The 14,820-nt window shown below is 43.8% G+C and overlaps 1 protein-coding gene across 7 annotated transcripts in view; it reads left to right on the plus strand.

The window, feature by feature from the left end:
• Positions 1–14,820, plus strand: part of LIMCH1 (LIM and calponin homology domains 1) — a 355,643-nt gene that overhangs the window by 304,975 nt on the left and 35,848 nt on the right. For all 7 annotated transcript variants that reach the window (XM_068975297.1, XM_068975298.1, XM_068975304.1 and 4 more), the window contains one exon: positions 3,709–3,927. In XM_068975297.1, coding sequence (XP_068831398.1) covers positions 3,709–3,927 — 219 coding nt within the window. The remainder of the gene's footprint in view (positions 1–3,708; positions 3,928–14,820) is intronic.

Here is a 14,820-nt window from a genome sequence, read left to right on the forward strand (position 1 = left end):
TTACCTCTGTATATACAGTTACCTCTGTATATACCTCTGACATCATAACCGAAAAGATGCTGCTGCTGCTGCTGCTAAGTCGCGTCAGTCGTGTCCGACTCTGTGCGACCCCATAGATGGCAGCCCACCAGACTCCGCCGTCCCTGGGATTCTCTAGGCAAGAACACTGGAGTGGATTGCCATTTCCTTCTCCAACGCATGAAAGTGAAAAGTGAAAGTGAAGTCGCTCAGTCGTGTCCAACTCTTCGAGACCCCATGGACTGCAGCCTACCAGGCTCCTCTGTCCATGGGACTTTCCAGGCAAGAGTACTGGAGTGGGGTGCCATCGCCTTCTCCAGAAAAGATGCTACCACTGGGAAAAAAATGGTAATATAAGAAATACATGGGATATACTTGGCATTCAAATGAGAAGTTGTTTTTTTTTTAATTTTAGGTGGGAAGAATCTACGTTATTTTGGAGGTGGTGGGGGAGGTGCCAATGAATGTGTAAAATAGTGTTCCGGAACCAAAGAACCTATAGCAGCCAAACATCTTTTTTCTTCCTCAAATCCTAGTATTTTTCCTTGCGTCAGGAGGAAGTACTCATCCTTCGTCTCAAGCGAGGTTGATGACAAAGAAAAGTCAGTTTCCCTTGTCCCTGCATACCACATGGGTTCATAATAGAAGAGAGGTGGAATTCATCAGTGGCAGACACAGACATGTGACTGTAAAGAAAGTTTGCTAAGCTAAACTCACTGAGCACTGTGTGTGTATCTTCCTATTGAGTTTCAGAGGGAACCGAGCCATATTTCTAACTTTCTTAGCATCTTTCTTAGCTTAACTCTGAATGTATCTTTAAAATCTGTGTCCTAGGCCTTGATCAAATGAAAGAAAAATGTCCTTTCCATCTCATCTAGGTTGGATTGAGATTTTTATCACTCCAAGGGCAACCACTGTGTGTTTGTTCACAGCTTTATCCTAAGAGGCTGGTGTCTGTGCCTAGGCACTCAGCAAGTGTCTGTTGAATAAACACATGAATTTTTCCTGAGAAGATGAGATCCTTATCATGCAGACTGGTGCACACACAAATACACATGCAATCACATGTGCTCGGCAGGCTGCCTAAGTACTGTAGCAGCTCTCCTTCACCCTGGGCCCACGACCATCAACTGTCTGATAGCTTCTCGTAAAGGTTGGTTTGATATTGAGGTGGCCTAGAACAGGGACAGGGAATACATGCATTTCACTTAGTATCCAAGGAATGTGCTCTGGCAGTCTAGATGTCCATTTCCTTCCCTTTATATAAACAGTACAATGTGATTGTTTAAACAGAAGAATTAGGATAGATGACTTCATGGCAAGACCCTGAGAAAACCCAGCTCCTACCATTGTGGCAAGACAGTGTAGAGGCTTCAGGGGAGGTAGAATGAGGGACTTGGATAGAGATCCTTTTAGAGCTGGAGCTCACCAGTGAGCCCTCAACTCATCGTAGGTCCTGATGGCTGTCAGCCCTGTTCACATCCCCACCCTCGAATGGGTGAGCTCACTCCTGGTCACAGGTAGCATGCAAAGGACAGTTGTTACCAGGTAACACCAAAACTGGAGCTAAGGTGTGTGTGCGTGTGTGTGTGTGTGTGCGTTTTCTTGTGGGGAGAAGGTGGGCATGGGAAGCAGGGAATACAGGCTCAGTTTCTTAGTACAACAGATTTAAAAGTGTCAATAAAATGAAGTAGCAATAAAATGGTTTAAGGCAGTGTTTTCAAACTGAGAGTTGCCATCTATTGCTAGGTTATGAAATCAAGTTAGTGGTTTGGAATCAGCATTCTTTTTTAAAAAAACATTATTATATATATTATATTAATAGATGTAATTAGATATATTAATATTTATATATTAATAATAAACATTATATATTATAAAATATATATATTAGAATATAATGTTTAAAAACAGTATAGTGCATCACATATAAAAAGGTAAATATTAATTGTTAAACTCCATTTCAGTTATCTTTATGTGTGTGTGTGTGCTCAGTTGTGATTTAAATTTTATGGATCACAGACAATAGACAAAACACTGACTTAAGGTAAATAATCTATAACTAGTATCTGCCCTTCTATTTTTTTAAAAGATTTTAGAAGGCTTAGTAATAAGAATAGCTCACATTTATATACATAAATATGCCAGATACTATTCTAAGTTCTGTGCGTATATTAATACATAAATGATACCATAACAGCATCATTAAGGAGATACTATTAAGAAAGCTGAGTGCTGAAGAATTGATGCTTTTGAAGTGTGGTGTTGGAGAAGACTCTTGAGAGTCCCTTGGACTGCAAGGAGATCCAACCAGTCCATTCTAAAGGAGATCACTCCTGGGTGTTCTTTGGAAGGAATGATGCTAAAGCTGAAACTCTAGTACTTTGGCCACCTCATGAAAAGAGTTGACTCATTGGAAAAGACTCTGATGCTGGGACGGATTGGGGGCAGGAGGAGAAGGGGACGACAGAGGATGAGATGGCTGGATGGCATCACCGACTCGATGGACATGAGTTTGAGTGAACTCTGGGAGTTGGTGATGGACAGGGAGGCCTGGCGTGCTGCTATTCATGGGGTCGCAGAGTCGGACACGACTGAGCGACTGAACTGAACTGAACTGACTGATTATCATAGAAAGGAGGAAACTGAGGTTGAAGATTACATGGCTGTTAAGTGGTGAAACCAGAACTCAGGTTGCCTCACTGCAGGGCTTCCTCTCATGACCGCTCTATATACTGTCGGACTTGAAAGAGATTTCCAGGTACCTTCAATAAGTCAGACTAACCACCCTCACTCCTTCTTTCTTGCTCCCACCACCGTCCCTAGACATGGGGGCAAAACAAAGATATTTTAATGTGCATGGCCTCTTTTTCTTGAAAATACTAAGGTGGTCAAATTAACTAGAAATAGGAATTTCCTGTGGGGCTCCCCAGGTGGCTCTGGGTAAGGAACCCACCTGCAGTGCAGGAGATAAGGGTTCAATCCCTGGGCTGGAAGATCCCCTGGAGGAGGGTATGGCAACCCACTCCAGTATTCTTGCCTGGAGAATTCCCATGCAGCCCTGGTGGGCTGCAGTCCATGGGGTCACAAAGAGTCAGACGTGACAAGTGACTGAGCATGGACGCACACACGCACACAGGAATTTACTGTAATATAGTAACGCACCAGGTTCCCTGCCCTCTGTGATTGCTTGCAAAAAGTATTCATTGCCCTCAACCATAACAGAATAACCTGTGAAATATTCCTGATCTAAGATGAGCTCCACCTAGTTTATATGTTTATTAGGAAGCAAAGATCTCAAAATTGTGAAATAGCAGTCACAGAGCTTACATGAAAAATTACTGGAACCCAAATATGCGTCATTTATTTGTACCTAAGATCCCTTGATTTTCTATACTACAAAATAAAAGCAGACCCCCAGTAAGTTGAGCATGAAATGTAATCTAACATGAAGTGACCTGAGAAGGCAGACCACCTTTTAAAGAAACCCAACCACCTTTTAAAGAAGCCCTCAAAGATGGCATTTAAGGGAGCCCTGCTTTCTAGACTGACGGAGACACATACGAGAACTTATTCTTTGTTGGACTGTGATTGTTAAATGCTAATGATTTAAGATGATTCTGAACATGTTATTTTGTTATAATCTTTCACTGGAGAATAGCATGTTCTTGTTCATTCTGGTTTTTACAGGTAGATGGGAAAGTCACCATGAATGGAGAGACGACTCACGGTGATGAGGAGGAGAAGGAAAGAGAGTGTCCCACGGTGGCACTTGCCCCCTCGTTGACCAAATCCCAGATGTTTGAAGGTGTGGCCAGAGTGCATGGGTCCCCCGTGGAGCTGAAACAAGACAGCAACAGCATTGAGATCAACATAAAGAAGCCAAGTTCTCTTCCCCAAGAGCTGACAGTAAGAAGCAAACTTTTTTTTTCCCCCTTTTTGAAATAATTTATTTTTTTAAAAAATAAGTAGGTCCTGATCATGATCATTTCTTTCTAGGTGAGTATATTCATTTGCTAGGGCTGCCATAACGAAGTATCACAAACTAAGTGGCCTACACAACGCATGGTACTCCTAGTTGTAGCATAGTCCTGCTGTCTGGAAGTCCAAAGTCAAGGTGTTGTCGAGGTGGATTCCTTCTGGTGTCTGTGAGGGAGAGTCTGATCCTGGCGTCTGCTGGCAGTCTCTGCCATTCTTTGCCCTGGAGGTGTACCACCCCGATCTCTGCCTTCATGTTCGCGTGACACTCTCCCTGCATGTTGTCTATGTCCAGATTTACCCCTTTTTATAAGGACACAGGACATACCGGTTTAGGGCTCCCCTCCAGTATGATTCAAGTGGTAAAGAATCCGCCTGCTAATGCAGGAGATGCAGGTTCGATCCCTGGGTCAGGAAGATTCCCCGGGGAAGGAAATAGTAACCCACTCCAGTATCCTTGCCTGGGAAATCCCAGGGACAGAGGAGCCTGGTGGGCTACGGTCCACATGGTTGCAGAGTCAGACATGACTGGGCAGGCACATGCCACGCCACTTCAGTATGATCTCATCTTAATTTAACTACATCTACAAAAATCCTATGTCCAATAAGGTCACATTCTGAGATACTGGAGGTGAGGACTTCCACATATAAATTTAAGGACACAGCTCAGCCCCTGGGCTTCCGTGGTGGCTCGGACAGTAGAGAATCCACCTGCTAAAGCAGGGGATGTGGGTTCCATCACTGTGTTGGGAAGATTCCCTGGGGAAGGGAACGGCAACCCACTCCAGTATTCTTACCTGGAGAATTCCATGGACAGAGGAGCCTGGCAGACTACAGTCCATGGGGTCACAAAGAGTCGGACACGACTGAGCAACTAACAGTTACACCGTAGCAGAGGAGGATAGCAGAAAGCGTCATATATTATGAGTGAAAAACTTTCTCTCCGTGATTGATGTCCAGAGTTACAGAAAAAAAAACGAGTCTCTAAGGCCTGTCCTGGCAGTCCATGGTCAAGGCTCCGTGCTTGTAATGCAGAGGGCACAGTTCGCATCCCTGGTCAGATAACTAGGATTCCACACACTTGCCACACAGTGCGGCCACGAAACAAGGAAAGGAAGTATCTGAAATACCTTATTTTCTGTTTATTCAACCTCATCAGACTTGCTAAAGTAATTTGAAAATTACTGGTGCCATCAGAATGTGGCTTTCCATCCTTGACAGTATGCATAAAAGGGTCTTTTTTACTAGCTTTTTAAAAAACTCATTAAAAATCAAATTAATTTTTTCTTGGTTTAGCCCCTGAAATCCAGAGTAATTGTAATTACTAACGAATGATTGAGCTGAGAAATGTAGGGTAATTCAAGAATAGCAGACGAGAGAACTCAAAATAACATTGGATTTGCCTCTTTGGAGTATAAAACATCAAGAAGATTACGCTTTTCTGCTGAGTTCTCTCACCAGGGTTCATGCTGGTTTTGCTGATCAAATGGAAACTGTCACTACCATGGATGCCGCCTGGCTTTGGGGATAGAATCTGGACTCTCTTCAGCCTCAATTTGTCCTCACCAGAGGCTGGTTTCTGAGATTTTAATTTATAGTGTTAGGGTTGGAATTATCAAGGTGAGGGATGCGGGGGGTTGGATGGGTAGGCAACTGTCAAAATTTCTTCCCCCAGCACCTGGAAAGATTTGGTTCAGAGGAAAACTTGTCTTCCAGCTTCAGGGCTAAATAAAATAACCCAGCTAGCTAAACCCACCTGGAGCACTAGATACTATTTTTCTTATCTCCAGGATTTGTCTTTTGAAGAATAAAATATGTTTTCTCAGAGGAGTTGAGAGGATGTAATTCTTCCCTGCAGTGCTCAAGCCCTAGAAAGAGATTCAAATTGGAAGAGACCAAAATAACTTCCTCACCATGGCAACATGTTTGCTGGTCTCTAGGAGCAAGGCTTTGTGATCGGGGTGGAGGTCGAATCCCTCCAACTGGAATTTATTTTCACCTTTCATTTGCATAAATGTGACCACCTCTGAAGAGTTCTTACAAGTTATCATGAGAGGGAATGTTGAGTTTTGCTAGGAGTGTGGGAACTTTGCTGGCCGAATATAACATGAACTTACGCTCTTAAATTTAAATGAGAAGTTCCCCCAGATTAATTAGACATTACAGTGGTGGGATTGCTTTTCTGGGACAGTTAGTAATTCTGTTCTTGTTTCTCTTTGGCCGCACTTTTAATGTTGAGTGTTTCCTAAAAGTATTCAGTCCCTCAGTTGTGTCCGACTCTTTTGTGACCCCATGGACTGTACCCTGCTAGGCTCCTCTGTCCATGGGATTTCTCAGGCAAGAATACTAGAGTGGGTTTCTATTTCCTTCTCTGAGAGATCTTCCTGCACCAGAGATTAAACCCACGTCTCCTGCACTGGCAGGTGGATTCTTTACCACTGAGCCACTTGGGAAGCCCGTTTTATAAGTCCCTTCATAAATGCCCTTCCCTGACTCATTCTGGTTCCTGTATCTGTCAGGCCACAGGCCCTTTGCACATGCTATTGACCAGCTCTCTGTTGCTGTTCTTTGCAGAAGCAGCAGTGTGGGAGCCACCCTGATCCCGTAACAGAGGCACACAGGGCTCAGTCAAGCACAGTAGATTAATTACAGGAACAAATCCCAAGGTTCTACAGTCAGGCATGTGTACACTTTCTACCTTTACACTCTGCCCTCCGACCATTTCGTTTTCAATTTGGCAGGTCACCCTGCCCTTGACTGGATAGATTTTTTTCCCAACAGAAGGTAAAGGAAAAGTTGAAACCAGACAATATAAGGCCTAAACTTCCTACACCAACTAATCTCTCTTGTTCAAAGCTTCTAACCCTTTGGGGAAGAAAGCTTTACCCATCTTGTATGGAATCATAAACAGAAGAGAAGGGAATTTTGTTTGTTGGTTTTGGAGTTTTACTAAACCTCCCTCAAAAAATTATTTGTTCTCAGTAATTACTTATTTTCTTATTTTTACAATGAGCAACATAAAAAGAAAATAGCCTAGTCCCTCTTACTGCCAGGCACTTTCCACTTTAATAGTAGTTATCCTGCTTCAGTTGCTAATGGCAAAGAGAAGATGGATTGAACAATGTTACAACTGGTTACATTGTCCCAAAAGTATCTTGTTTCAAGAGAAGCAAAATTAGATGATCTGAAAGAAATTGTGTTATTTCAGGAGTTTATACAGTATAACCAGGAAAGTATCCAACAAAATGTGGCCTTGTGGACTTTTTTCTGGAAACCATCGTGACCCTGGGAAGCCTCAGGATGAAGGTCTCAACTCATGGAAGAGCCTGAGAACCTCTTACTCAGGAAGAAAGCTGCCTAGTTAGGAGCGAGCTCTAGTTCGTTAAACCACAGTGGTTCTGAAGAGGTTATAGCAGTTATTTACCTTGTTTCCTGGTGGCTCAGTCGGTAAAGATTCTGTCTGCAGTGCATAAGACCTGAGTTTGGTTCATTCCCCTGGAGAAGGACATGACAATCCACTCCAGTATTCTTGCCTGGAAAATCCCATGGACAGAGGAGCCTGGAGGGCTATAGTCCACGGGGTCACAATAGTCGGACACGACTTAGTGCTAAACCACCACCTAGTACTTGAGCTTTGAATTAGCTATGACAGGGGTATTACATTATTTTCTGGGTATATAACTCCATGTATATACCTATTAGGCTACAAGCCAAGTTGTTAGCTGCCCTACATGAAACTTTGGCGAAAACACACTTCATACTCACTAATAATTTATGACACATTAAGTTTTCCATTCAGCATATGTTATCCTAAGAGGTATTTTGAAAGAATCTCTTCTCCAGTAAACCTACTCCTCATTTTCCTTCCTTCTCCATATTCCAAGAAAAGCACTTCTTGACTGTGTTTCAGCCAGTATATTCCCTCTGAGACTGTAGAATTCATTGGTCATGACAAAAATATGGTGACCAGCTTAAAACAGGGGGCTGCACTTCACAGCCTCCCAGGGCTTTTTCCCAGCTTGGACTTGATTTGCTGTTTCTAATTCATTTGCCCTGCTCCGTGGGGCTGTCAAAGGAATAGTGTTCTTCCTTTTAAATGGTGTCTTTCTTCCCAAAACTGCATTCCCCACAGATACACTCTTTACAGAGGAGTAGCCTCCCCCACCACTAAAATGCCACAGTTCCTCCAGGGCAAGCTGGAACCGTTCAAAGGGCATCACAGCAGTAGGCAGGAGCATTAATTCAGGCCAGGAGGCCAAGCAGCAGAGAAGGGTGGCCCCTGGGCTCCAGTGGGCGACAGGGCGCAAGTCTGCATCTTGGCTCAGCATGACCACCTTTGTATATTACTTCATCTCTTCTGTTTCCTCCTGCCTCATCTTTCTTGTTTGAAACTCTTAGGACCATGGACTGTTACTTTAGAAATAGTTCCTAAATTAAGTTTGGCTTGTCATTAATTTTTAAATACTCTGGTTATATCAATCGATGCCAACAAACTCCAGATCACGTTCAGCTGAATCACCTTTAAGGTAAAGAAATTGCGATAGTCATTGTCATGCCAGGGACTGGCTATTACCTGGTAAGCATGAAGGAATGAACGACCTGCTTTGTGCCCAACTTTTTTGAAATTGCTTGTATTTATTTATTTTTGGATCTCCTGGGTCTTTGCTGTTGCTCAGGCTCTCTCTAGTTGCAGAGAGCTGGGCTACCCTCTAGCTGCAGTATACGTTGCTGCTCAGGCTTCTCTAGTTGCAGAGAGCTGGGCTACCCTCTAGCTGCAGTATACAGGCTTCTCATTGTGTGGCTTCTCTTATTGCGGAGCACAGGGTCTAAGTCGTGTGGGCTTCACTAGTTGCAGCACGTGGGCTCAATCTCTGTGGCTCCCAGGCTCTAGAGCGTGGGCTCAGCAGTTGTGGTCCACAGGCTTAATTGCTCTGCAGCTTGTGGGATCTTCCCAGGTCAGAGACTGAACCCGTGTCTCCTGCATTCTTTACCACTGAGCCACACAGGAAATCCCTGTGTGAAAGCACTTAACATAAAGCAACTGGGAAAGTATAGAAGATAATATTTAAGGAAGTGCTAGATGATAGGGATACAACAACAACAATAGGGAGAGAAGGCTAGAGGGATATAAGGTGGCAGAGAAAAAGTAAGATCATTATCGGTCAGGGTTAGTCTAGCTGGGAAGGTTTCATATGAGACTTTGATTTTGAAATTGGTGGGATTTGCATTGGAGTTGAGAGGGGAAACAAGCTGTGCTCCATAATGGGAGAAGCAGAAGCAAAGGCGTGGACAGCATGGTCCTCCATAAGAGGACCACAGAGGGATCACAGGGCGAAGAGCTGATGAAAGTGACTAGGTGCTGTACATGCAACCAGAGAGGCTGGGGCTCCCATGACCCCTCCCGCTTATCCCTGAGATATTTCCCAATGGAAATCTGGCTCTCACTTTATTTTTTGAATTTAAAAACACTGGCTCCTCTAAGAAAATCATATCATAGCATGAATACTAGACTCTTAGAATCCAGGACTGAAGAAGAATTTGGAAGATCTTCTAATCTACGGTCTTACAGAGAAATGTCTCAAAAGATGTTCTATGTCTCCCTTAAAGATAATTCAGTGTTTTCTTGATCCATTGTGAATTATACTTACAATTGAATCTCTTCCTGCCTTGATGGTGCCAAAAACGACCCTTCCTTAAAATACCTTAAGTACCCCATGCACTAAGTCAAAGTTCAAACCGCACCTGAACCTCAGTTTATATTTAAAATAAGGATGGTAACAGTATAGGCATCCAGTGGTTATCACGAGAATTCATGTGTATAGGGCGCTTAACATGACGCCACAGTGACTCACAGAGGTGCCCTTAAGTTAGTTATAACATTGTCATTCAACAAACGGGAGAAAGAAAGTTACCGTATATTTTTCATAAGCCTGGAAGGGTGATAGGTACAAAGTTTTTCAGGTTAGAGTCAAGTCATCAAAATCACCATCTTAAACAGATGTGAATTTCAAACACAGGAGGCGAGTTCCTTGTCGGCTTCCAACTCAGCCCGCCAGTAGCTTCAGCTGTAATTCTCTAGGAGACTGGCAGACCTGAACAGCTTTTTCCAAAAGACGATTGCCCTGGCAGGTGTTCACTGGCTTCTCCCTGCAGCCCTTTTTTGCTTCTCCTGTTATTCACTCTTTCCCAAGTCTGGCTTCCTCTGCCACCAAGACTCCCAGGCCTCCCACCGTGTCAGCGCCCTCTTGACAGCTCATCCCAACCAACGTCCTGCACACCCTCCCCACAGGCGGGCACCCTCCCACCAGATTTGTGGCAGTTCTGCCTCATGGACCAACTGCCAGACTCAGCTCTCAGGTATCTAAACTTGACTTCATCTGGGTTTCTCAAACTAAGAAACAAGATAGATCTGTTATTTCCACCGTGACAAAGCTCTTGGCCTTCTTCTGGAAAATTCAGTACTTGACTACTGTTTTCTGATCCAGGAAAACAATCAGATCTTTCTTGAAACATTTCATTTTGCAGTGAGAGCAGGGTGAAGGCATTTGAGTAGGTGCTGTTTTTCTTAAACTGTGACCAACTGCAGATTCCTTTTAGATGTCAAATGTCACAAACATTTCTCCAGAAGCTGTTTTTCTCCATCTAGAAGTAGTTGCAAGAGCATTAGATTTAAAGCTCTTTTTAAGTCATTAAAGTTATTAGGGTATAGAAGTGTTTCCAGGCTTCAAGAAAGTATACATTAGGGAAAATTTTTTTAAAAAATCAAACCTAGCCCATCTGACCTGGATAATTTTTGGTCTGGAATGTTTAAAGCAAAAAGAAAAAGCTTAACAAATGGAAAGGCTGATTCTCCATGTAGATCTTCTTTCGTCCAGTGAAAATAGATCTTTGGTAACATAAAAGTGAAAGGGGAAAACACGTGCGTGGCATATGTGGCACCTGGGTCCTGGTGCCAAGACATAAATAAACTGACTTTCCAGGCTTGTGTCCAGATAAATTATTCAAGACTGGAGCCGGGAAATCCATCAGAGTCACTGAATAGTAGCTCAGGGAGGGACCACCTTGGACATTGCGTCTTCTGACACAGAGAGGATGCACGGTTGTTCCAAGCTCGGGCACCTCTTCCGTCCTAGGAGGAGGACCACTCGAGCCCTGGGTCTCGGGACCATCCTTCCTCCACTGCGTTGTATTTCCAGTTCATCCCACAGAGCCGCTGTCTGGGCTGGTCCCCCAGTAAGCTTCTTGTTAAAACAAGCAGTCTGATGTCAGGTAAATCTGTGGCCAGACCATGTCCCTCTCAAGCCAGGAAACTGCCACCTCCCACCCGTGGCCGCAGGGCTCCGTCTGACACCAGAGCCAGCTTGGATGGTGTTCTCAGTCAAGGGGAAGCCAACTTCTGGCTTAGGGTCCTGCAACCTTTCTGGGCTCTCATTCATTCGTGTCCAGGGAATCTGTTTTTATTTACTTGTTTTCATCCTTGAGACGGTTTTACCGATTGGAGAAAGGAAGGCTTTTCCTCTGTTCAGCTGGAACCAAAGGGAAGTGTGGGTCGTAAAACAGTTTCCAGCAAGGCGGATGTGTTTCAGGCAAGTCTGAGTCTATCAGCACTGGTTGAAACTGTCAGTTTTGAACTCATTTCCTTTGAAGTAATGATGTGAGTACAACATTAACAAGCCTTCAGGATGGAGTATCCTGGCAGGAGTTAAACTGGCTTTGGGGATCTCCCTTGAGTACCTAGGGCCTCCCTGGTGGCTTAGGCCGTAAAGAATCTGCCTGTAAGGCAAGAGACCCGGATTCGATCCCAGGGTCAGGAAGATTCCCTGGAGAAGGAAATGGCAACCCACTCCAGTATTCTTGCCTGGAGAATTCCATAGACAGAGGAACCTGGCGGGCTACAGTCCACAGGGTCACAAAGAATCAGACACGACTGAAAGACTAACCCATCTTGAGTACCTATAGTCTGTCTGCTGCTGCTGCTGCTAAGTCTCTTCAGTCGTGTCTGACTCTATGCGACCCCACAGACTGGACTATGCAGCCCCCCCAGGCTCCGCCATCCCTGGGATTCTCCAGGCAAGAACACTGGAGTGGGTTGCCATTTCCTTCTCCAATGCATGAAAGTGAAAAGTGAAAGTGAAGTCGCTCAGTCGTGTCCAACTCTTAGCGACCCCATGGACTGCAGTGCACCAGACTCCTCCATCCATGAGATCTTTCCAGGCAGGAGTACTGGAGTGTGGTGCCATAGTCTGTCTACATGTATATATATGGACTTCCCTGGTGGCTCAGACAGTAAAGCGTCTGTCTACAATGCGGGAGACCCGGGTTCAATCCCTGGGTTGGGAAGATCCCCTGGAGAAGGAAATGGCAATCCACTCCAGTACTACTGCCTGGAAAATCCCATGAACAGAGGAGCCTGGTAGGCTACAGTCCATGGGGTCACAAAGAGTCGGACATGACTGTTATATTGCAGAATTTGGAAAACTGTAAAGAAAATATAAACTAGCTATTACTCCAGCCACTCAGAAATTAAGATTCTTTAAAAATATGCCCTCCTCTTTTTCTCAGTGTATATAAAATATTTTGTGGGGCTCACAGTTCAACATGTGCTGCCATTTGCTTTTTCTCTTAATTTATCCTGAATATTTTGTTAGTAACAGCCTGATTTTTATGACTAATATGCACTCAAACCAAGCTTGAGAGTATAAATCCCATCAGTAATGCATCTAACATGTGCTTCCCTGACATGGATTGCATGTCTGCTCTGTGCCAGATACTGTGCTGGGCCCTGCCCGCCTCAGAACCTGGACTGGATGAAAACCCTGAGACAAGGTGTGATGGCTGGGAGTGGTTCAGTCTCAAGCCACCCTGGGAAGTGGAGGGTTGGCTAAACTGGCCCCCTTTTCTGAGAGGTTCCAGAGAGTTCTCATCTTTTGCATAATAAATGGGTGAGAGGTACAATGAAAAGAATGAGCTAGAATGGATGAGAAGGAAAAGATGTGGAAAAGGCAGTTTGAATCATTTCAGCAATAAACTTGAGACTCTCAGGTTCTGGATTGCTTCTTATGGCTCAATACCTTTTAACGTGCATGCGTGCGAAGTCACTTCAGCTATGTCTAACTCTGTGCGACCCTGTGGACTGTAGCCCGCCAGGCTCCTCTGTCCATGGGATTCTCCAGGCAAAAATACTGGAGTGGGCTGCCATGCCTTCCTCCAGGGGATCTTCCCGACCTAGTGATTGAACCTGCTAAATACTGGGGACAACTTGGATGTGGGTGTGACTCCAAGCCTAGATGACGGAGAATCGAGGTGGCCAGCACAGGGCAGGGTTCCCACCTCCCCTGCCTACTAGCTGAGTGACTCCAGGTAAGTCACTTTGCCTCCTGGGCCTTAGCTTCCTCACCTGTATAAAGGGAATCATACCTGTAGATACCTCTGTAGGCTTGCTCTGAGGACCAAAGAAGATAATCCATGTCAAGTGCTGACACATGGAAAATCCAGTAAATATTGATTGTGGCTACAGTGTCAACAGTGTGGGATCTTTAAAGCACCATTTTAAGGGAAGATAAATTGGGTCATCTGAGCGTTCAGTATTTGAGTGTTAAGCCACGTAGAATTTGCATCCAGAAATGTGAGCATCCCTTTTTATATATTTATTTATTTTATCGGGCTGCACGGGGTCTTAGTTGTGGCATGCAGGATCTTCGATCTTCACTGCAGCGTGCGAACTCTTATTTGTAGCATGTGAGGGGGATCTGGTTCCCTGACCAGGGGTTCAGCCTGGGCCCCCTGTGTTGGGAGTGCAGAGTCTTAGCCACTGGATCACCAGGGAATTCCCACGTAAGCATTCTTGAAAGTTGAAGTTCTGCGTTAGTCATGCGTAAGTAAAATATTACTGGGGTTGAGGTGTGCTAGTAAAATAACCCTTAGTGAAGAAGTGCTTGAGGACTTTGTCTCCTTGGCATCATAGCATCACAAATTGTACCTAAAGGTCTTCATGGATTATCGTATTTCATTGATTCCAAGGGGCATATTTGCCACGTTTGAGCATCTCTAAGTCAGGATATGTCTTATTGACGTAAGATACATCTAACTTTTTAGATTCCACATATAACTGACATCATGCAATATTTGTTTTTCTGTGCCTGGCTTATTTCATTCAGCATAATATTCTCCAGGTTCTTCCATATTGTCACAAATGGCAGGATTTTCTTTTTTAAGGCTCAATAATGTCCCACTATATATGTGTGTAAAATATTAATATTTGTGTACATATACAAACTATATGTGTGTATAATATTCATATTTATATACCTGAATATATGAATAATATATAGATACTCATGTTTTCTTTATCTATTCATCCATCTACACTTGATTATTTTCATATCTTGATTATTGTCAATAATGAAGTGAACATGGAAATAAGATATATCTTCAAGATACTGATTTCATTTCCTTTGGGTACCTTTACTTTACCCAGAAGTAAAATTGCTGAATCATAGGATCGTTCTAGTTTTAATTTTGAAACCCCCTCCAATGTTTTCCATAATGGCTGTACCAATTTACATGCCCACCGTCAGTGTACAGTGGTTCCCTTTACTGCACATTCTCAGCAACACTTTTCATCTTTTGACCTTTTTGATAGTAATGATCCCTAATAGGTGTGAGGTGATGTCTTACTGTGGTTTGGACTTAATGATTAGTGAAGCTGAGCATCTTTTCATATTCCTGACTTCAGTTGGCCATTTGTTATATCTTTGGAAAACTGTCATTCATGTCCTTTTGCTATTTCTTAAATTGGGTTATGGAGGAGGGGCTGCTGTTGAG

This window comes from Capricornis sumatraensis, chromosome 7, assembly GCF_032405125.1.
Source record: "Capricornis sumatraensis isolate serow.1 chromosome 7, serow.2, whole genome shotgun sequence".
Taxonomy (NCBI): domain Eukaryota; kingdom Metazoa; phylum Chordata; class Mammalia; order Artiodactyla; family Bovidae; genus Capricornis; species Capricornis sumatraensis.